This window comes from Phoenix dactylifera, unplaced genomic scaffold (assembly GCF_009389715.1).
Source record: "Phoenix dactylifera cultivar Barhee BC4 unplaced genomic scaffold, palm_55x_up_171113_PBpolish2nd_filt_p 000316F, whole genome shotgun sequence".
Taxonomy (NCBI): Eukaryota; Viridiplantae; Streptophyta; class Magnoliopsida; order Arecales; family Arecaceae; genus Phoenix; species Phoenix dactylifera.
In genome coordinates, this window is record NW_024067786.1 from 216,971 (window position 1) to 240,745 (window position 23,775).

A 23,775-nucleotide genomic window follows, 5' to 3' on the forward strand; every position below is an offset into this window, starting at 1 on the left:
TTAAATTGAATAATCTTAACCCTTAATTCCGAATAACCAAGCCACTTCACATAGACCTCTTTTTCATATCTCATCAGTATAGAGTCTTCGAGTCTGCACAATCATTTGCATCACATCCACACTCATTGCATCAAGAAATCAGCAATTGTAGTCACTTTAATAACTTAAAATATAAATCCCTTGCTGATTTACACAGACGTTATAAAGAGTTAAGTGAAAGAGATTACGTCATGATAAGAATTAGGCTTGAACGATTTTCTTCGGAAACATTTAAGAAATTGCAAGCTTGTAGTGTGGAACCGTTCAAAATCTTAAAGAAAATCAGTTCGAATGCATATGTTGTGGATCTCCTTGATGACTATGGGATTAGTGCGATATTTAATAATGAAGATTTAGTCCCATACAAAAAAACAATATTCATTCTTTCTGACCTCTTTATTGATATACCTGCCCATGTTGGACACCCTGACCTATTACCTGCTGTTGAGCCACCACCTCCCAAATTTCATGCACGCAGAGAACAAATAGAACATATATTGGATGAGCAGGTTATTTCAACCAGGAATGGTGGTTACCAACATTACCTTGTTCGGTGGAAAGGTCGACCAAAGTCTGACGTGATGTGGATTTCTAGAGCCCAGTTGCAGCACCTTGACCCCGATCTTCTGAAGCAGTACAACAGCCGGCCAGATCTGTACTCGACGAGGTCGAGTTTTTTTCCACCCGGGAGGAATTGATGGGGACATCAGAGCCCTTCATCCGGATGATCCTGAGCCCCCGGATTGAGTCAAACCCGGATTTGGTCCATTTGAGTCCGAGTCATTTTCTTTTATTGCATTATTTACTTTTATCTTAGTCAAGTCAATTTGGTCAGTTATTTTGTTATTAGCCTAGTCAATTAGGTTGATGTAATTGGGTCAATGTGTAAGATCTATATAAAGACCACCCCTCTCATGTATGAGGAATTGATGATTGAATGAAAAAAACCCTATCCTCCTTCTTGTTCTTCTTCTTCCTCCTCTTCCCTTTCTTTTCTTCCTGCGTCTCTATAACCTCTTCTTCCTTCTCCCTTCTCCCTTCATTGTTCTTCCTCCTTCTCCTCTTTCCCTGCACTTGTTCTACATCAGCCCCTTTACAAGCTCATGCATACACTACAGGAAAAAGGGGTATTGCCAACACTAGATAAAAGCGTCGACATTTTTTTCTCAATGACAAAGCTTGCCGACAATTCTAAAAAGTGTCAGCAAATAATGGGCTCCACCAACGCATTAGTTAGCGTTGCCGGAAGCTGCCCATTACTGACGCTTATACGTGTCAGAAGGGTTAATCACCTCCTAACTCTCAGATCCGACTCAAGACAACAAGAACATAGATCTGCGAGGTTCAAAGTTTCTAAGAAGGAAAAAAAAGACCCCATTGCTACTTTTAAAGATATATACCAAAAATCACAAACAAAAACACCAAAAAAATTCACAAAAAAAACATAAATTCACACAGAAACAAGCATCAACGTGTAGATTGAATAGATCCGAACCACAAAACACCAATCCTTACCATCCTACAGCTGAAAACGCCTTTGTATCTGAAACGAGGAGAAGAACGCAAGCGAGAGCTTTGAGGGTTAATTCTCCCCTCGCCCCTGTCACTCTCACCTTCCCCCACCTAGACCCAGTCATGGCCTCCGCTATCCATAAACCATGCCCACCTTGCCACCCTCCTTCAACTCTGCCAAACCCTTGATTCTGAACCTGGATTTCTAGCAAAGAGGGAAAGGAGCCGACGACGCTTAAAAGTGACGTCGAAATCCAACTTACTAAAACCTCTTATTAACACTAATTTTCCCCCGATTAACCACCTTTAGGTCACTTGGACCAAACGACGCTTAAAAATATCGTTGGAATCCATGGTCCACCGCCCACCTAACTGCCCCTATAAAAGGCTAAGGCGATGGAACCCTAGCTAGGATGAGAGAGAGAGAGAGAGAGAGAGAGAGAGAGAGGAGAAGGGGACATTCAAGATGCTGATCTCTCCCTCCACCAAATGCTCCAAGGTACGATCTTTCCCCTAATTTCCCCTAGTTTCTCTTCTTTTTATTTTGGGGTTTTCTACCTTGGTTTCCATCTAATCGAAGATTTTGCTGGATTTCGGCTGGGATCCATGGGCATATTTTTTTCAACCATCTAATCAAAAATATATTTTTTAAAAAATCTAATTTTCAATCATAAAAATATTAAAAAAAATTTGAAAATTCTTTTTGGTTGATCATATCTTTTCTATAAACCAAACTGTTCGTGTATCTAGTTGCATTCGAGCATATTAGTCCCAAAGCATTTAGCCGAGAAGCTCCAGCTCAACATTACTGATTTACTCGTAGGAACTTTGGAACCCTCTGGATCCAAAGGAATCACTTCGCACCAGAGAAAGCAAAACGCCAAACATTACAAAGAAATACAGGGGAAACAAATGTAGAAAAAAGAAACACAAAATACAGAAGGTAAATCAAACCTAAAATTAGCCAGAATTATCCGCAACTTATAGCCAATTCTAAATTATCGTAGATTTAGTAACCCACCGCCTGAAGTAACAAAGTATCAAACAATAACTATAACTAAATCCCCAACGAGCAAGATCATTTTAAACATTTTGCAATTTTAAGAGAGATATTGCATCTGATTTGCATCAATAAAAGTAGAGGCCAGTAAAACACTTCATTTCCTTCTCTCAAAGTTTCGAAGTTGCTGGACTTTAATAACATACTACATTATACTCTTAACAGAAAGCTCATACAAAAGACACTTTCAAGATAAACAAACCAAGAATGAATTCTATTGAAACCTCAAAAAGAAAACTCATGCTATACAGGAGGTAAAAAAGACTGTAGCCTGTGCTTTTAGTCACCTGCAACAATACATAATTTGACATTAAATGGGCCAAAATCATTTCTTCTCCCTTTCTGGTATTCATAAACTGATAACAAATGATCCACATCTGGATTCCATAGATCCACCGGTGGTAGGAAGCCAGAGACTTGTTTTAGAACCAAAATGCACCCCGGTATGATGTCTTCCACAAAACCCGCCTCTTTATTTGGTACCACCCCAACCCAACACTACTGAACCGACTGGACCCGACCGGACAATAACACGACGCCCCAACTGACATTTGACTCGGCCCCTTCAGCATAGCTGGGCCACCATCCTCCAATGTCTGCATAACCTGCAAGTTGGGTTCAAGAAATCTTATATTACACAGCGCAACAAAATTGAACATATATGCAATTAATCTCAGGCATTGGTCATATGCACGCCATCTAACCTTTTAGCTGAAGTTGAATCCACCAGATGGAACTTGGACCTGCTCGTTGTTCCCAAAATTGAATCCAGTTTGTGCAGCATCACCTGTAGGCATGGCATCATCTTCCTCCTCCAACCAATATGTCTCAAGGATCTTCACAGCCTTCTCATAGATCTCAGTGTTGTCATGGCTCTGAAGATTCTCAATCTTCTCCAAGCCCTCAGCTTCATCAATCATCTGCGCATACAAGTTCACGCCCCCAGTTGTCCCCAAGTTCTTTTCAGCTTCACCAACCTTCAGGATGTTTTCGAGCCCTTCCAAACAAACTGTGACAATTCTTGGGTCCGGGCAAACAAGGAGATCACACAAGGGCTTGATGCATCCCTGGCTCACCAGAAACCTGGACCCAGTTCACAACCACCAACCATGTCAAGTTAAAAGCTGCAAGAAACCTCCAAACATGAAAAAGTAACTGATAAATGCTTTTGGGATGGAGAGCACATACTTTATTTGATCATGGGTGCCCCCAGAAGTTGCATTTGAAATGGCCCACGCAGCCTCTTTCTTGATATCAAATTCAGCAGTCTGCAGCAGGTGCACTAAAGGACCAATGATACCCGCAGCAATCACAGCCTGGGATTCAGTGATATCAACTATTCTTAGAATGATAAGGAAATTTGGTAGTGCAAAAAAAAAGGTCATTGCACTAGTATTTAATAATTCAATGAAACATAAAAGTTCCACGTATTTTAACCTTAAAGTCAAAGTTTTCTCAAGAGATTATGATTATGTTTCTATAAGCACAAGAAGTGGCCTCTTCTCACGCCATCAAATATATTGCTGGCAATCTCATGATGTAAAAAAGAAATTAGTATCTAATCAAATGCCTCTCATTTTCATCTTCCGTACCTGTATCTGATCCTTATTCCCTGCTGTGATATTTGATATGGTCCAGCAAGCTTCCTTCTTGATGGATTTCTTATGATTGTGCGTCAAGAGGCTCAGGAGGCAAGGAAGTGCTTGATGATTGATAACATACTGGAGAGAGGAAAAAATATATTGTATGATGGACATAGGATAACGAGACTAGAAGGACAAGTACAACAATGCATATCCTAAGCAAAATTTCTTCAAAGCAAGAACCCACACATTTGAATACAGCAAGCTAAGGTGAAAAAAGAAAAGCTGATCATATTTAGAGAAAGCAGATATGACATCAGCAGCACGATGTGACATAATTATCATAAAGAAACAGCAAATTGAACCCAACTAAAGCTAAAAGTGAAACAAACTCCTCAGCTAATAAATACTAATTCAAGAAAATATATCACCAATATATGAATGATATTTTAAGAAAATTAAGTATAAAAAGTATGCATGTAACGTTATGTTACACATAGAAAAAGTATGCAAAATATGCTTGCTTTCTGACTTTCAGACATCAGCAGAATAAAAAATAGGAAATCTGTACAATTTCATGGACTAAACCACATTTTTTTCTTCAACTCATTCATCTGATACCAAAGTGACACAAAAAACTTATTGTCGTTCTTCGTTTCTAATAGACATCTCAGTTTCCAACATTAACTAATTTCACTTGTGTTCCCAAAAGAACTTCACAGCTAACGAGAAAGTGTCCACTTGTAACATAACATGCAGAAAAGATAAAAATCCAGCAGCTTGGAGTTACTCCCAAAAGACTAATTAGTAACTAAAGATATACAACATCTGACACAAGAAATTTTGTTGCTATTCCAAAGCATTGTTACATTTTCATGAATACTTCTCAGCAAATTCCAATATTATTCTAGTTTTCAGTACACTAATCATCCAAAGTGCAGCACCGAAACATCCAAGCAGACAAATTATGTTGTAATCCTGTTACAGAAATTTGAATTGCTGAAAGAAAGGTGACCACCAGAATCGCAATAAAGTTTTTGACTGAAAGCAAGATCATTACTTTGTGAATATTAAGAGTTCTACTTTAAAACTTGTTAACATGTACAGAATTTGCTCCACTTTGATCTTGGTTTATAATTTAACTCCTCCATCACATCAGCATCAGTGAATTCTATCCTTCTAAAGACATAGCAAAAAGTTTTATCGAAGCCCAACTATATAGCTATATGACATCTGCACATCTCAGAAAAATGCATTTGAAACACCACCCATCTATGGTGATCACTTGGGATTATCCAATCATATTGGCATACAGGAATCTGAGATGCATCTAAAAGGTGGCTGTCTTTCTGATTTACCCTACTCCTCCCTTTCTCCAGTTCCTAACCCCTCAGCTGAACGCTCATCTTGTTTTTCACACAGGTAATGACCAGAAAGCTGCACATCTAAAGATCCCTAAACCTTTCACATATCTTTATTTGCATATTATCGATAATCCAATCAGTCCAAATGTAACCATGCAGACCCACAGGGAAAAGGCAACACAAGTAAGTGCAAGCCAAACAAGAAAATGATGTTACATAGGGTAAATCCAACCAAGTGTCTATGTATGGTGATAGAGGGTATTGAAACTACCATTAGCAAGAGCATTGCAACCACCACATCTTTGAAAGGGCAAAAAAAGGTTCCCAACAATGGTCAAACATGAAAGCATGCTATAAGCATCACAGTGGGAAATATCATATGTTTTATGCCAAATTATCATTCAGATTTGTTAGTAAAAACAACATAAAAACATCAGAGGTACTCACCTTGCATGCTTCTCAAAATTCTATTTAGCAATTTATAGAGTACATGCTTGTCAAAAGGCATCAAGCACAATATTATAAAACAATGCAAAACAATAACAAGAAGTACATGATTAATGGTTGTTATGATACCTGTGTCTGCACATCATCCCCAGTGACAATGTTACCAACAGTCCGAAGAGCTGGAATAAGCACGGAAGGTGAAGGATGCCTGAAAAGAGAATCAACTGAATTAAGAGAACATTCAAAATAAAGTAAAATTTCCATAAAAATTCTAAACAAATAAGTAATACATACAGAAGCAGCTCTACAAGCCGAGGGATGACACCCGCTTCAATTACAGCTTGGATTTTGTCGTTGGTACCATCAGACAGATATGACAATGCCCAGCATGCATCAGTCAGGACTTCCTCATCATTTGAATGAATAAGGCGCTCCAGGGCAGGAAGAGCTGGCCTGACCTGCTCATAAAAAAAAAACACAAACCTTCACTGCAAGCACAGACACACTGCAAGATCATTAACAACAGAATCACACTACCATCAGCCAAACCTGCTCAAAAACTGGTTGTGGCTTTCCCCTGCAAAAGTTCGATAGAGTCCATGTGGCATTCCTCAACATCGAAAGCTTGGCATGCTCGTTCAGCTGAGCCAACAGCGGAATCAATGCGCTGTTGCCCAAAACAAGATCACGGCATCTTGGGGAATCACCGGCAACGTTTCCCAAAGCCCATACCGCCTAAAATTCAATACAGTAGCACAAATAAGCTAAATTAGAAGCCCCAAAAAATAAACTTGTTGAGAGTTATCAACATATGTATTTATTTATTAAAAAAAATCCAGATTCTAAATATACAGATCCCTGTGTACCTGCTCACGGACATCATCACTCGGGGAACTGAGAAGCTTAACGAATATCGGAACAGCCCCATGATCTATCACAACCTTGGTGTTCTCTGAGGTCCCTGAGGCGATGTTGGTGAGCGCCCAAGCTGCTTCAAACTGCCCAAATTACACCCAGTAAGCACAAGGATCAAATAAATAAATCAAACAACAGCACAAACCAAATTCGTTTCGATAGAATAAGTTCTGACCTGAAGTTGGGGAAAATCTTCCCTTGTAAGAAATTCCACGAAGCGAGGAACCACTCCAGCTTGGATAACCTCCTCAATTGGAGGGCTTCGTTCTTTTTTAAAATATAATAATACAATTAAAACAATTAATTCTCAAAAAAAAACACACAGATGAGAATATTTTATTGAAGACGAGGTACCACGAAACCATTAAAAATGAGGAAAAAGAGAAATATTTGATCAATCAAATACCTATAGAAAGAAGTTTTCGGAACTGTGTGGTTGCCTCCAGCTGAAGCGTGCTGTCGTCCGAATAAACCCCCGCCACCATAGCCGGAAGGCTCTCCAGCTGCGAATTCACAGGAAATCAAGAAGGGATCGCCAGCTCCAAATCCCAAACCCTAGACCTACAACTAGGAAAACCCTAGCAAACCCATCGGTCGGGCCGATCTGGCGATCCAGGATCCTAGAACTACAGATCAAAAGGGCAAAGTAAATCACCTTCTTCTCGAGGGCGGAGGTGTGGATCGAGGAGGGGGGGAAGGGCTGAGCCTGCATGCCCTCGCGGCGCTTCTTCTGGAGGCTCTCCTCCCGGCGGCTCTTCCGGATCTCAACCATGTTGTCCTCCCTCCGACGGCGGCCCTCCTCCGCGTCCACCGCTACCTTGTACTTGTTCCGGCGGACCTCCGCCCTCTCGCTCGGCCTCAGCGACATGGCTCCGGAAACCAGAGAACAAAGAAGAGAGACCTAGAAGAGAAAGAAACCCTGGACGAAGAAAAGGTAGGCTGAGGGCAAAACCCTAACCCTAGCAGAGCTCGATAGAGAGAGAGAGAGAGAGAGAGAGAGATGCAAGAAGGAGAGGAAAAAGGCCTGATGGTCCCTTTTTTTATAGGTTGAAAGAGACGACGGGGGACGAAGAAACCCTAGAAGGCTTAGAACTTTTAGATAATTTCAAGACAAAGCGACTCAATTTCTACACCTAGATATGCACCGGAGTCACTTTTATGTGGGTCGCGCTTTCTTTCTGACAATTTTAGGTTGGGTGAAGAAGTGGGGGTTTTTCCTGAGTTGTCGGTCGAAATTTCTAGATGACGGTGGATCGAATAGCCGTAACGTGCTCTCGAGGCGGAGGACTATTAACCTAAAACTGTATACGTGGCTGATTCTGATTAGCTCAAAATTGACTATTGACTACGTGAGTACCTCAGTCGGAACCCAACTATAAATTGTTGGCCCCGCTGTATTTTGCGGTAGAATGGTCGGGTGAAGAAGTGGGTGTCCGGAATACAGATTCGTGAAAAACGGACGGTGGATACGGAAAGAATTGCGGTATCGTGTTCTCTCGGCATAGAATAAGGTAAACTCCATGAAGACGTGGAGAGTGTTGATTTGCTGATTTTGATTCAAGAAGCTGTTCGAGTCCGAGCTCTCGTGTGCCACGTGCCTAATTTTGCCAAATTAACCATCGCCTCGGGTAAGTTCGACCCGCTTTGGTTTAAATTTAACATAGGAAAGAGTCACGGATGTAAGATTTATTTACGATACCGCCACCGAACTACGAACGTCGGGAGGAATCTCGTCCGTTGGATGGCAACAGGTTGGGCGGTGGAGGAGACTGCCATTGGAATCTGGTTGCGGTTACTCTCAGGTGCGATGTTTGTCGAAGACTGACGATGACCGGTTGAATTATTAGACGGTCACACACTCACACGGAGCACCGGGCTGTGACGGGATTCGTATGTCCGGATTAACTTGGACATCGCCTTGAGTTAGGTTTTGGGTTAGTTTTCAAAGGACGAGAGTTTCTCAGGACTCACCATATTTATGTTCTCAATTATTTGATTAACTAGTCAAACACTGTTTAAAAATTAGTTAGTATCATTTGATGATTAATAGCTTCACCTTAATTTTTGCAAATTATTGCAAATAAGGGTATACACCTCTCATACATTTCCAAAATGTAGATTCAAGTAATTATAAAGTAGATGCATCTTCCCAAATTACATGATCATGCTGTTTGGAACAAGCGAATGTCGATTTCCATGCTTGCATAATATCATATTGTTTAAAAGGATATAATCGGCTTGACCCCATTTCTCCATATTTTGATTTAATAAGGCCGGCTATGTTCGATCATAAAATAAAAAGAAAAAAGAAAATAAAAAGATCATGCCATTTGCATCCTTGGCATCTTTTATATGATTAACCCATTAATATCCTAGGAAAAGTATAAGCCTAAAACATATAATAGTTTTTCACTTGGATGAAAACTAGAGTTTGATCCAATCCAACAAAGCAAGAAGGCCGCTTGGACAAATACCCTAGCCTTAGATTTTAGGACCAAGACTAGATCTTGAAATTAACAACATCAAGTTACTAGATGCACCAAGAAAAGTCACAATGAAATTGTTATCAAATCATGTTAACTATTCTGAATCTTGGTTATTATTCCATGTTATGTTTTTTCCAGTGCTTTTTTGTAAAATAAAACAAAAATCTTATATCAAATTGGATATTAACTTAACAAAAAAATCTTGAAAGTCCAATTTGTTAAGATAACGGGCTGTAGGTACTAGAGGCAACTCCAGTCTCAGATGCCAATGAGTCAAGTGGGCTGGGTTTGAGTTGGGTCAAAGCCATACCCAATTCTGTGCATAATCGGTCCATCCCAAGGTCCACCTAGCAACCTGAACCTGACCCATTTAAGTAGCTCAAGCCCACTTTGGATTTTTGTCTTTCATGGTATTCATTGTTTTTTAAAAAACGCTGGTTGCACTGTTTTGGATTACTAGTGCCTGCCTTTCTCAATCTCTATTAATCGAAATATGTAGTTACTGGATCAAATATCAAATATACATATAGTTTTTATCTATTTATGGCTTAAGCTAATTAGTCCGATCAAGGTCACAACTCTCAAGGGACGTTTGGTATGGGGTGATCGGCCCAGGATCAAGGGTGATGGGGGTGGAGGTGATGAGATCACCATATTTGGTTGCACCACGGTGATCCTACGTGGCAGTGATCCTAAATTACCTCCACTCCTCAAGTCACCCCCAACCCGGTGATAGGATATCCATCCTTGAGGTCGGAAATCCAAGATCACTCCATAGCAATGATCCTAAGTTAAAAATTATAGATTCAAATACCCCTCAATCTTTTTTTTTTTATCTCGAGTCGTTACCTCTTCCCTATCTTCGCTCCGATCTCTCCCATCTCTCTGCTTTCCTTTCCAGCGAGCGCAAAAGGAGTCCAAAGGCGACAAGCGGCTGTCGGCAGCGACTTCTGGCGGGGATCTGAGAGGTCTCAAAGATTCAGGCATGTACTCTCTGCTCTCCATCGTGTTCTTGTTTATCTTTTTTTTTGACTGAATTGATCTGTAAAAAAGAAAGGCCTCCGCCCAAAAAAAATCTTTCGGGAGGCAAAGAGAAGATAACCACAGAAGGCAAAAAGGCACCGACTTACGATGAAATAAAGAGAGAGGAGAGAAAGAGATTGAGAGAGAGAGAGAGGTCGGAAGGTTTCTTGCCCTGTTTTCTGTGACTGACCGTGACCAAAAGGAAGCAAAGGCCCCATATAAAACGGGAACAGGAGTTGGTTACGAGTCTTCCCCCTTGATGGAAGGGAGGTGGAGAGTTTTCTGGCGTGCAGAGGGGAAGGGAGGGAGGAGAGGGAGGCTCCTTGCCCTGTTTTCTGTGTCTGACCGTGACCAAAAGGAAGCAAAGGGCCCATATAAAATAGGAACAGGAGCTGGCTACGAGTCTTCCCCCTTGATGGAAGGGAGGTAAAGAGTTTCCTTCTGGTTGAGGGGTTGAATGGTTGCTGTGCTGTAATGTTGCAGTTGCTGCTTGGGTACTCGAAGGGAAGATGGTGGGATGAGATTTTTATTAGTTAGATGGAGTGAATTTCTCATAATGCCCTTGCCTTCTCTAGTGAATTTGTCCCTTTCTAAACAAATTCTTTCCTTCACCTTGACCATGAAGTGCCATGGGATAACCTATTCCTATTCTGCTCTTGCTTGACATGGTAAAGATAAGTTCATAAATAAGTTCCTTATGTGGTTTACTAGATTATCATAGGTACAGATATTTACATGGACTTGGGTATGAATGTCAAGTGCAAATATGTGTCTCAATGTTAGATCCCTCTAATATTTAAGAATTTCTTCTTGTGGGCCCATTTTGAAGTGTCATACTTTAGGATAAATCAAAGATTCCAAATAATATTGTTGCCATCTCATAATGCCGTTGATGTCTTTAGGAAGGTTACATATTATGTACGTTCACATGTATGTAATACATACTTATGTACGCAAGCATGTAGTAGCCCACCATCATCTAAAGACATATTATTAGGAGGCTAAGAAGGACCATAACTAACATTGATCTTCTATAATTTATGGAGAGGCGAGAGAAATTTTCATATGTTCTTTAATTTCCAATCTTTTGGATGTATCCTTCATTAAGGTATAAACTATTCTCATAGCTCATGGATAGTCTTTTCAGTATTATTTGAAATTAATTTAGGTAAGATTAATCCACCATAATATGATTTTCAACTTAACCAAAACTCCTAGTATTACTTTAATGGGATGCAATCCAACAATAATCTAAGTTTAGTATGAGCGAAGTGCATATATCATGGTTAATTAGCACATATCTGTGTATCCCATACAATATATGAATAATGTAGATGTTTGCTCTTTTGTTGGTGCATGCTGATATATAGCACACTATAATATGCGACACTATGACATGTTGGCCTGCCATATACATGCAGGCCTAAGGGGACATATGGCCCCTTCTTCTTACCGTTCTATAAGCTTTATTATTTGTTGCTAGCAGGTTTTCCTCCCCCTTGTAGTGAGCACTTTTATTAATTAATCTTTTTTCTTCTTTACCTATATAACCATTGCGACAAGGAACAATTTCACTTCAACATCCAATGGAGGATGTTGCTCTATCATTTGCTCTGTCAATGATTCTAGGCCCAAACTAAACTAGTAAAGATTTTACACTTTTCTTTTGAGATTAAAAGAAAGCTTGCCATATAAAATTAAATTGTTTGCATTATTGTTTACAGTAATGGCTTGATTTCCAAAGTCAAGGCATTTGCAGTTATTTGGTGTCTTACTTTTTCGAATGAAAATGATGGAGCACATATACTTCAGCATACAATTGCTTACTACTCTCATATTTAGGAATCAATCTAATTGGAGATTAAGATGGAAAATGGATTTAGTTAGTAGGCAGTACATAAGGTCTATGAATTTGGGTAAAATTGTGTTTGATAGTGACTTAGCCTCTATTGAAAATATACGGATGGATAGGAGAGCCTTTCACAAATTATGTCATTTACTAAAAGCACAAGGAAGACTCAAATCCTCTAAAAACATGGATTAGAGGAAATGGTTGCTATATTTTTACATATAATTTCACATGATGTGAAGAATAGGATAATTAAGAGACAAGTCGTCCGTTCTAGCGAGACAATAAGTAGACAATTTCATGTTGTTCTCAACTTTGTGCTATGTCTCCATTCCATGTTGTTACGAAAACCTGAAGCTGTGACAGGGAACTATACAGATGAGAGGTGGAAGTTGTTCAAGGTACGCTTTACCACTACTTTTAGTTGTATCAATTAAATTATACTACTAAACTAAATAAACTATCTTATAAATGCAGAACTGCCTCGGAGCACTTGATGGAACATACATAAAGGTCAATGTAGAGGAGGTCAACAAGCCTAGGTATCGATGCCGCAAGGGTGAGATTGCTACTAATGTCCTTGGTGTTTGCACTCGAGACATGCAATTTATTTATATATTGCCTAGGTGGGAGGGATCAGCTACTGATTTTCGATTGCTTCGAGATGCCATTTTGAGGAGAAATGGCTTAAAGGTGCCCCAAGGTAAGTAAAAAAATGATAAATAGAATAGCCAAATTCTCATACCAAGTGATGCATTACTTATTTTGAAAGTAATTATCGTATTTTACAATATATAGATTATTATTATCTATGTAATGCTGGATACGCAAATACTGAAGGCTTTTTGGCTCCTTATAGAGGACAAAGATACCATTTGAATGAGTGGAGACAGAGTCAACAACCCACAAATGCTCATGAGTTCTTTAACATGAAGCACTCTCGGGCTAGGAATGTTATAGAGAGGTGCTTTGGGTTGCTAAAAGGAAGATGGGCAATTCTAAGGTCTAAGTCATTTTACTCTGTAAAAACCCAATATAGAATCATAAGTGCTTGTTGTCTTCTTCACAACTTTATCAAAGAAGAAATGCCTATTGACCCAATGGACATTGAGGTTGTTGAGGATGTCACTAGCTCATAAGAGGAAAAAGTTAGTGATAGAATAACCTATGTAGAGACAAGTGATGCTTGGGCTGCTTTCAGGAAGAATTTGGCGAATGATATGTTCGAGCAATGGATGAATAGTCGAAATGCATAAGCTAATATGTTTAATGAAATTTCTATTTGTACTTGAACAATTTTTTTCTGTTATTTTTGTAATGTCATCATCTATTTTGCTGTTGTTTTATCTATTATGTTTGCTATATAATATTCAATGATTTATTTGTCACTTCTTTTATTCAATTAAATATGTACAATTACTTATGTCCAATGTGTGCAATATATTATTCTTTCTGTCTAATTTTTAGGATGGAAGAACAACTTCTTCAAGAAAATAAAAAAGCAAACTCAAGGGCAGACAGAACTACTTTCTTGAAAAGAATTTGGACAAAGACTGAAGATGCAAAGCTGGTTGAGTGCCTTATTAAGGTAGTGAATGCTGGTGGTTGGAAGGGTGATAATGGCATATTTAGGCCAGGATTTCACCAGCATTTGGAGAGAATGATGGAAAAAAAGCTTCCTGGTTGTCGACTGAGAGGAAATCCACACGTTGAAAATCATGTGAAGTTACTAAAAAAGCAATACAATGCAATTGCAGAAATGTTAGGACCAAACTGCTTGGAATTTGGATGGAATGATAGAGATAAATGTGTGGTGGCAGACAAAGATGTTTATGACCTATGGATGAAGGTATTACATAAATATATGCTTTCTAAGTTTGCTTTCAACTTATGCCTTTTCAATATTATTCTTCCCTTGTTTGTATTTCTAAAATTGTTTAATAATTTTTGTTTTGTGTTGACAGAGTCATCCCCATGCAGCTGGCCTGAGAAACAAGCCTTTCCCCTATTATGAAGACTTGTCAATTGTGTTTGGTAAGGATAGAGCAAATGGGGAGGGTGCAGAGAATCCAGTTGATGCTTGTGAACAAATTGAGAAAGAGGAGGAAGCTTTAGGTGATACTTTAAGTTTGGGAGATGATATGGATGCTAAGGGAGGTTCTTCGAATGCAATAGATTCACCACCATCTATTTGCCAACCTACAGACGTTGGTACTAGTACTGCAATAATTGGCAAGAAGAAAGGAGGCTTAGTTGGTAAAAAGAGAAAGCACAATGATACTATCATAGAGAACTTGGTCACTGAGATGGGAAGGATAAGCAGTGCATGTGAAGGGAATAGGGAAGACTTCAAGAAAATTGCAAACTTTTTTGAGAAGAAGGGGCAAAGTGATGAGAGGCGTATGGCTCTGTTTGAGGAGATTATGAAGATTGAAGATTTGAGTAAGGATGATATATTGATTGCTGGCGGGTCATTAGCAAAGATAAGTCCAAAATTGACTTCTTTTTTACCCTGCCTCAATAGTTCAAGAGAAGATATGTGCTAAAGCAGTTAGAGGGCGGTCCATATAGACCCTCATTTGACTTTGATCCAATGTGATGCTACCTAGACCTCCTTACAGTTATACTTTAGATGTTTGTGGATTTGGTGAAGTTTTGATGTTTATGGCTTTTTAATGATTCGGGTGTTACAATTCTTAGTGTTTTTAGTATATATGCTGTTGTTTTGCCTTTTCTATCTAAATTATATCCAAGACATTGAACCATTCCCCTCTCTTTTCTTATGATCAAATGGAAATTATATGCTGCAATAGCTCATTTTGAAATTTTGCAGTACCAAAATTGGCGGCATATTGCATTAAGGATAATTGGTCATACTGGAAATGTGTGGCATTTCGCTAGATCGCTTGGACATTGCTGATTGTCCATAAGTAATTTATCTCTTTTGGTCATTGCCAATTCTGCATTCTTGCCCTCTTTCCGAACATTCCGTTCGTGTTGGAAGAAACTCTCTACAACATGGTATAGCTCCAAACTAATATGTCCATCTTGTGTACCAGCTTTGTCTTACCTTGAGAAAAGCTTCTGCATCCATTAGTACTCGAGCTGATTGCTGATGCGCAAAACTATACATATTCCATTACATGGAGTTAGCTGAATTTTCTAGTATTACATTAATACACTAGTTTGTCAAGCAGCTTCTGTATACTTATCAGTGAAATTCTTGACTGGAGAGGCTGCAGAGAGAAATGAAGGTGGGAGATTGGAAAAAAATAAAATAGCAAATATTTGACACTTTTGGCTTTCCTGTTTTGTTAATTCAATTAACATGGTGCTGTAACTCTTTTGGTTCTAATAGAGTCATTGCATGATGGGGTCTTTCGTCATGCCAAATGTAGTTGAGCATAGTTAGAAGATCCTTAAAAATTCAAATAGGGAGTTACAACTGCTGCAGGTTCTTCTGTTTTGCCAAAAGTCCTTCCAACTTTCGAGGAAATGTGACCATCTGATCTCAGCCTTCATGAGCATAACTTACCTAAATTCGCCGCTTGATCTTCCTGCCTTTTTGAGGTATCTTAACTGAAAAATTCAAACTGACTTATTGATTTTTTTCTTTTTAAAAAGGACAATCATGTTGTTATACAATAAGTTGGCCTCTGATAATGAAGAAAAAGTGCTATTGAAACAATGGGGGTGTATAAACGGAGGTGGCTCACATGCTAATGCTTCATTGTTCAGAATTTACAAAAATAATTTTAAAAATTAGGACATGGCTTGATGGTCTTGGTTATAGAAAGTTTTAAAGTTGCTATCAGAACTATATGGTGCAATAGCTTCGACTCAGGCTGTTTGATCAAACATGGCTTCTGTTGAATCTATCTCTACTTCCAAATTCACATGCATGCATACACCCCAACATGGATCATTTATTAGATAGATTCCGACAAGGGCATGAAACGGGTTTTTTTCGTAAGAGCACAAGAGAAGTTGTTACATTCCTTCCAACGCCTTGAAGAGCTACTTAATCCATTTCATATGTTGGTATTTAAACGAGATGAAAGGAAACATTTACATATCCGTTCCCGCCACACCTCGTCTCTACATTCTCTTTCTCAAGGGGTCAGTCCATGTCTCTATAGTAAATTTTATTAGCATGAATGGTCGTCAAAGAATCAAAAAGAATTTTTATAGGGGAATAAGCATAAGAAACTTATTAAGGGCTACTAAAAATAGAATATGTGACAAAATTATGGAGCTATTATAGGAATTAGCATATTGACTTACATTTTTGATTTATGAGAATTAAAAACACATAAAAAATCTAACTAAGATATCTTAGGGGTATTTGTGGTATTATGTGATCGATGATCTTGGATCTCCGTACCATACCAAACAAGTTACTCATGGATACCTAGAAATTTTTAATCACTGGACCATGGCCAACCAAACATAGTGATCTTAGATCACTGGGGATCAAATCACCTCAGTATTCGGATCACCGGAGATCTTAGATCACCATGATGATCCTGTTGGGGTTACCAAAGTCCCCCTCAATAAAGATTGCATGGCTTTAGGTATAATTTAAATTGGACAGAACAAATTAATTCCAGGTAACTAAAGCCACGTCCAAGCAAGCATTGATCTCATTCTTTCTCCTCATCTAGCTCATCTTTTTCAAGCAAATGTTGCACGTGTTTCTTTCCTTCAATTATAGTGATTATATCGCTCCTTATAACCCCACCCCTCCCAATAATAATAATAATAATAATAATAATAATAATAATAATAATAATAATAATAATAATAATAATAATAATAATAATAATAATAATAATAATAATAATAATAATAATAATAATAATAATAATAATAATAATAATTGCAGTGACCTCACTCGGGCGTCACATAAATTATATTACCTCATATTGTTGATATAAGGGGGGTAATGGTACATTTTGCCATGCTTATTAGACTGCCATTTTTTTCCTTTTCTTCAATAAAGAAATATGGGATGCCATAGCCTTCATTTTCTATTTTCTTTGTTTTTATAAGTTGATAAGCAGTACGGCTACTCGAAGACAGACCGAAACATGAAAATACGAAATGTTACATCTACTACATTAGTATAATCTTTATTTTTATTTCTTTTATCGCGTACTTGGTTGAAATGTGTTTTATCCGAATGCTTCTTATCCACCCACCAAATGTACTTTCATCAACACTCAAGGGCCTGTTTGGAAGGTGCTATTTTTGTTTTCGAAAAACAAAACAAAGGAGAAAAGAGATTTTGATATATTACTCTTTTTTTCCAACTTAATTCCCAAATGATCCTATTTTTCCAAACATATATGTGTAACAAATTTTTTTTGTTTACTATGACAAAATAATCCCTCTCAACAAATGAATGATTTAGCCGATTATCATATATTAGAAGTGATTACCGTCTCTTATTTTTATTGTTAAAACTAGACCTAATTATTGGCTGAGCCTCGAGACTAAACTTTATTCATTTTAAGTTGGACTTCGGGCTAGCTTTATTTAAAATTTAATACTTTTTGTACCTATGCTCGACCCATAATTAGTTCAAGTTAATATATACACTTTTCATCTTACTAGAATATATGTAGAACAAAAGAAAAACAAGAGAAAAAGAGAGAGAAAGAGAAATTTATATTTTTTGTTTTCCTCGCATTCAGTACATCTCAAGGGTTGTATATATTAGTATACAAACTCTATACAAAAAAAAAATACAGGTTGAATATAGGATCACACTAACAAAGAAAAATATTACAGGCAAATACAGATTGTTAAGTAATTTCTGAATCACTCTAGCAAAATTATACTAACAAAAAAAAATAATATAGGTTAATACATGATCATATTAATAAAAAGAAATATTATGAGTTGATACATATTTTTACATAATCTCTAAAATCACACAAACATATTTTAGCAGTTCAAACATATATATATATATATATATATATATATATATATATATATATATATATATATATAGTGCAATCTCCCGTTAGGCGCATGTCCGCCCCCCCCCCCCCCCCCACCTTGAAAAAAATTAGTTAATTCTAGCCATTTTTTTTTCTCGCCATACACTGTCCAACCTCTTTCCTCTTTTCCTCTACCACTTTACACTCCACCTCCTCTGATGGGAGACAAAATGGATCATCCTACTCTAGTGTGGAGCCACCCAATTCCGGCCGAGTAGACCTCAGAACCGAGCAGGCCAGACCTCGGTCCCACTAAGAGCCAAGCAGACCTCGGACCCTACTGAAAGCTGAGCCAACCTCGGCCAGAGGCCAGGCTGACCTCGGACCCCACCGAAGGCCGAGCCAACCTCAACCCTATCAACATTGATCCCGTTGAAGATCCCACAGGTCATCAAAATCGATATTCAAACAAATCTGGAAAGATATCTTCCGAATCTTCCGCCCGCGGGATTGATCTCTGTGATTCGCACCACCTCCAGCTATGGCCAGCTGATCATAGCTCGATCCGAGATTTTAGGTAACGACTAATGGCCAGTTGATCATAGCTCGATCCGAGACTTCAGGTAACGCCCAAGACCCTCACTTTATAAAAAGGCGGTAGGAAAAGGCCTTCGGTAAGGCATTTTTAGCGATAAGAAGCCATTAGAGGCCATAAAAAGGCACTCAAAAATCTCTCCAAAAACTTTGCTAACTTAGCCATCGGAGAGCCTTCATCGGAATCTCTGTCTAAGGCTTTGTGCAGGTACACCGAAGTGCAGGAGGTGGCTCCCTTTCTTCGTCCCAACCGGCGGCTTCTCAGCTTCCTTTGGCAGGGTCACCCTCAGGCCAAATTTCAACCATAATATTTGGCGCTAGAAGAAAGGCCTAAGTCGTGATCATGAAGTTGAGGATTGAGGAGCTTTGAATGCATTAAGGCCCCGAGCACCAACTTTCGACAACTCGCTCCAAAGCCCACCCTCTGTGGCACCGACGGATCAAATTACTCAGGTCCTGCCATAACAGTTTAGTCTGCTCATCCAACAAGACCAAACACTCACCGTGACCGTTCAAGGCCTGCAACAGGCAGGAGCCCAGCCTGCACCCCCTCCTCGCAGGCGCGAGTCCATAGGACGCTCGCGATGTCATTCCCCTGCCAAGTAGCACACGATGGCCGACAAAAGGGAGCATCACCACTGCCGAACATCCCACCGAGCTCGATCCCTAAGCCCGAAGGGCTTGCCGCGCAGCCATCACCCTGAGAGCCTACGTCGAAGTCTGAAGCCCCGAGCTCGGAAACAACCATCGGAGGTGGGGTCCACCCCATGCCAAGCTGCAACAGGAGCCCCACCCATCACCGAGCTCGACAAGAAAGTTGAAGAGTTGGAGCGGCAGATCCAGGCACTCTCGACCAAGGCCCAAAACGCGACACCGAGCTCGAATTTACAACTAAGTCCCCATTCCTTCAATGGATTGTTGACGAGCCAATCCCCTCGAGGTTCAAGATGCCGCAAATCAAGCTGTATGATGGCTCGTCCGACCCTCTGGATCATTTGGAAAGCTACAAAGCCCTCATGATACTCCAAAGGGCCACAGATGCCCTGCTCTACAAGGCCTTTCCGACAAATCTTCGTCAGGCAGCTCGTTTTGGTTTTTCGGGCTAAAGCCTGGCTCGGTTTCATCTTTCGAGCAGCTGGGACAGGCAGTTTGCAATCATTTTGCTGCTAGCTTGCAAGGACTAAAACCCAGATTGGACCGAGCGAAGGGGCAATGGGCCGATGACCTTTACAATATTTTGTGAGCGTATCGGATGACCTTTCAAGTTCCCACTGGGGAGACCCCCTTTAACCTATCTTATGGTACGGAGGTTCCCCCTTGAGGTCGGGTTACCCTCGCCCCAGGTTGAAGGCTTCGATGCCACGACCAATTCGACATGTCTCCGGAGCAACCTGGACCTCCTTGAAGAAACAAAAAAAGCTACTCAGATCCGAATGGCGAGGTACCAGCGAAAAGCAGCGCAATACTACAACTCTAGAGTTAAGGTTAAGTTATTCAAAGTCGGCGATCTCGTCTTGAGAAAGACTGAAGCCTCCCGACCTCTGGAACAAAAGAAACTCGCCCCGAACTAGGAAGGACTGTATCGAGTCGCCTGGGTCCAGCGGCCTGGGGCTTACAAATTGGAATCTTTGGATGGAACTTTAGTCCCTTGAAGTTGGAATTCTAGAAATCTCAGGATGTAAAATTATCAATGAAAACAGTCCTCGACGACTTTTTTGAAATGCCTTGATTGGTTTGACACACTTCGGTTGATTTCACGGCATGAGCCCACAACTACGCCATAATGACGCCCCGGCCTGAGCTCGGGGCACTCTGCAGTGTCGACCGCGAGCCAAAGAAGCTCCCTCGACCGCAAAAATAATGATGCTCCGGTCCGAGCTCGGGGCACCCTGCAGTGTAGACCGCGAGTCAAAGAGGCTCCCTCGACCGCAAGAAAAATGACGCCTCGACCCAAGCTCGGGGCTCTACAGTGTCGATCGCGAGCCGAAGAGGCTTCCTCAACCGCAGGAACAATGATGCCTCGGCCTGAGCCCGAGGTGCCCTGCAATGTCGACCGCAAGCCGATGAGGCTGTCTCGACCGCAGAAAAAATGATGCCCCAACCTGAGCTCAGGGCATCCTGCAATGTCGTCCGTGAGTCGAAAAGGCTCCCTTGACTGTAGGAACATGCAATGATGCCTCGGCCCGAGCTCGGGGCACCCTACTATGTCGACCGCGAGCTGAAGAGGCTCCCTCGATCTGAAGAAAAATTTGAGGGCGCCTCAACTTTAGTTCGAGCGCTCAAGTTAAAGTTTAAAAAGATCTACAAGGCCAAAAGGTATCAAAACTCACTACGACCTTCTGCCTAAAAGATACAAAGCAAGACGAGCTCAAATACTTAGCAAAACTTTAAAACACAAAGCGCCAAGAAAAGTGTGCTTTATTGATATTAAAAGGCCAAAGGCCGAGTACAAAAGGTGCCGACCTTGAGGTCGGATTGAATACGAAAATGGTCGACTACAGAATGACCTAAGTGCCCAACCTCACAAGTATGGGAAGAAAAGAAAGAAAAAACAAGTAAAATGTGTAAAGCTCAGGTGGCTTGGGTAGCCTCGGTCCCAACCTCGGCAACGACTTCAGTTCCAACCTCAGCAGCAACCTCAGTAGCATCTCCACCCACCACGTCGGTGACGAGCTCACATGCCTCAACCAGCTCACTCACTTCAATCACAATTGCTGCCTCGACGGCTCCAGACAGAAGTGAACGAAGACCGCTGAAGTCGACCTCGGGACAGAGTTGCTAGGCCTGATCGCGGCAGTTCTCGAAACCTTGGATTAGGCCGTCAGTTGCCTCCTCCGCCAGCTCGTCCTGGTGATCCTCGGACTGGCAGTAGCTATGGATGGCTTTTCAGACCCGCTTCTCGACCAACCTCTCAAGCTGCTCGGCCTTCAGCCTTAGAACTCCGGCCTCGTACTTCTGGCTGGCCAGTGCAGTTTCAAGCTCGGAGATGCGACCTTCTGCGGTTCGGAGCGCCGAGCGAGTTTAGTCATGCTCGAACTCCACCTCTTGAATCCGGGCGAGCCCAGCCGTGATCTGAGCTACGACCGACTTCACCCTCTCCTCAGCTCCTTACTGCCGCTGCTCGACAGCTACTGCCTTTTCCTCGGCCTCTTGCTATCGTTGCTCGGCAGCCGTTGCTTGGTCCTCGGGCTCCTCCCTCCATCGCTCAACAGCCTCCATTCTCGATTGATATGACTCGCCCATTCCTAGTAGTTGGACGCCGCTGTCACCAACATGTCGACCACGTGAAGGTGCTGGCACAAGAGACAAAGCATTAGCTGAGGTTGAGCACTTAGAAAAAATATAAAGACGAGAGTATGACACACTCACCAGGACAATGCTTGATCGATGAACTCGCCGATCCCCACTGCTCCAGCTGTGCCTGGTCGGACGGAAGCAGGGCGCAACGGACGACCTTGCGAGTGATGTCGCCAGATTCAAGGGCCGAATCATCCACGAACAGATGATTCCCGAGTAGGAATGGTGTCCTCTCAGGCTTGGAGGGAGCAGGGTCAGCTCTTGATGAGCTCGGGACCCCGGAAAAGGTCGAGACCCTAGAGGAAGCCGGGACTCCGAGCCCATTCGCCGGCTCAGGACCCGATCTACGCAATCGAATAACCTTGCAGGCCCTCCGAGTTCTGCCGCCAGGCGCTGCGACCGCCTGTTCCATCGTGGCCCCTCCTTGAGCTCCTTCTTCAGTCAGTGTGGGTTGCTCGGCCTTAGTTGGTAGGGTCTGTTCGGTCCCAGGTGATGAGGGCTCCTCGGCCCTGGTCGGCGATGCCTCATTGCCCTGGGCCCTCGAGACTTCTTTTTCTTTGGCCGAGTAGGTCTGGTTGCATCGACATGAGTGGGCTCGCCCCGCGCAGCACCGGAGGGAGATGCAGCCCTTGGTTTCTTCAACCTCGGCTCAGGCCGAGCTCCACCCGAGGTGGCTACCCTCTTTTTATATTTGGCCATTAAGGTCTCGTCGTTGAAGACCATTCCTGCAATTTCTGATAGCAGGAACCTTAATGAAAATCGAGTATGAGAAAGGAGCAAAAGAAAAGAAAGAAAAATGATCGCATCGCCTTTACCCTTGGGATGAGCCAAGCTCAGGCTGATGTTTAACAAGGCCTCCTCGCTGAGCAGGTCAGGAAGCCTCGAAGTTTCTCTTAGGTCGAGCAGCCTGTCTAGAGTCTCCTGCTCGGACTGTGACAACTTGGAAGCTTTGTTGTTCACCATGGTCAGCGGCGAGCCCCGGGTCGGGTTGAACCCCCATGACCGCTCAGAGGTAAGGAAGAAAAATCTATCTTTCCACCTGTGAATGGAGGAAGGAGCACCTCGGAAGAGTATATGGCCTCTCCAAAAAGAAAAGTACCACCATCCTTTGTCTGCAGGACTAGCCTTTAACATAAAACAACCATGGAAGACGTTTACCGAGGTGAGGGAGAGGAAGCCGAGGATCATGCTCCATGAATCCAGAGCGAGCTGCGCAGGAACGAGGCGATAAGTCGCTAGAAGCTCGTTCACGAATCCATAAAGAGAGAATCTCAGTCCGGCTCAGAGCATCTCCACATACACTCCGATTCGACCTCGAGGAGGGTCAGTGACTCAAGCTCCAGGCCCCGAGAGCTCAAGAGTGAACTCGCACGAAAAGAAGAATCGGGACCGAACCAGGCCTAGCTCCTCCTTAGTCAAACTTGAGCCAATCCTGCTCGGACCATGGTCCAACTCAAGCTTGACCTCTTCCGCATCCAAAGAAACCTGAGCTCGAGATGAACTTGCACTAGGCTCAGGAGCTCTCGCAGGCGAGCCCATTGCGTCTGACATCAAGGACTTATCCTCGCTCATAGAAAACCAAAGAAAGAGGAGGAGAAGACAAAAGAATAGAAAAGATGGAAAAGAGGAATAACTCTCCAAGCGACCGAGAAGGAAGA

At 41.5% G+C, this 23,775-nt stretch overlaps 2 protein-coding genes across 2 annotated transcripts; one reads left to right on the top strand and one right to left on the bottom strand.

The window, feature by feature from the left end:
* Positions 1–2,673: 2,673 nt before the first annotated feature.
* Positions 2,674–7,960, bottom strand: LOC103712421 (importin subunit alpha-1b-like). The gene is made up of 11 exons (XM_008798938.4): positions 7,576–7,960; positions 7,327–7,423; positions 7,096–7,187; positions 6,872–7,003; positions 6,555–6,740; positions 6,300–6,463; positions 6,135–6,213; positions 4,204–4,332; positions 3,800–3,927; positions 3,316–3,694; positions 2,674–3,216 (listed from the first exon to the last, which is right to left on the bottom strand). The coding sequence occupies exons 1-10, from the start codon at positions 7,786–7,788 to the stop codon at positions 3,319–3,321; spliced, it is 1,596 nt and encodes a 531-aa protein (XP_008797160.1). The 5' UTR covers positions 7,789–7,960; the 3' UTR covers positions 2,674–3,216; positions 3,316–3,318.
* A 4,518-nt stretch (positions 7,961–12,478) lies between these two features.
* Positions 12,479–14,824, top strand: LOC113463064. Its single transcript, XM_026806705.2, has 5 exons — positions 12,479–12,679; positions 12,756–12,981; positions 13,077–13,242; positions 13,746–14,127; positions 14,243–14,824. Exons 1-5 carry the CDS (start codon positions 12,479–12,481, stop codon positions 14,822–14,824), a joined length of 1,557 nt encoding a protein of 518 aa, XP_026662506.2.
* The last annotated feature ends 8,951 nt before the right edge of the window (positions 14,825–23,775 follow it).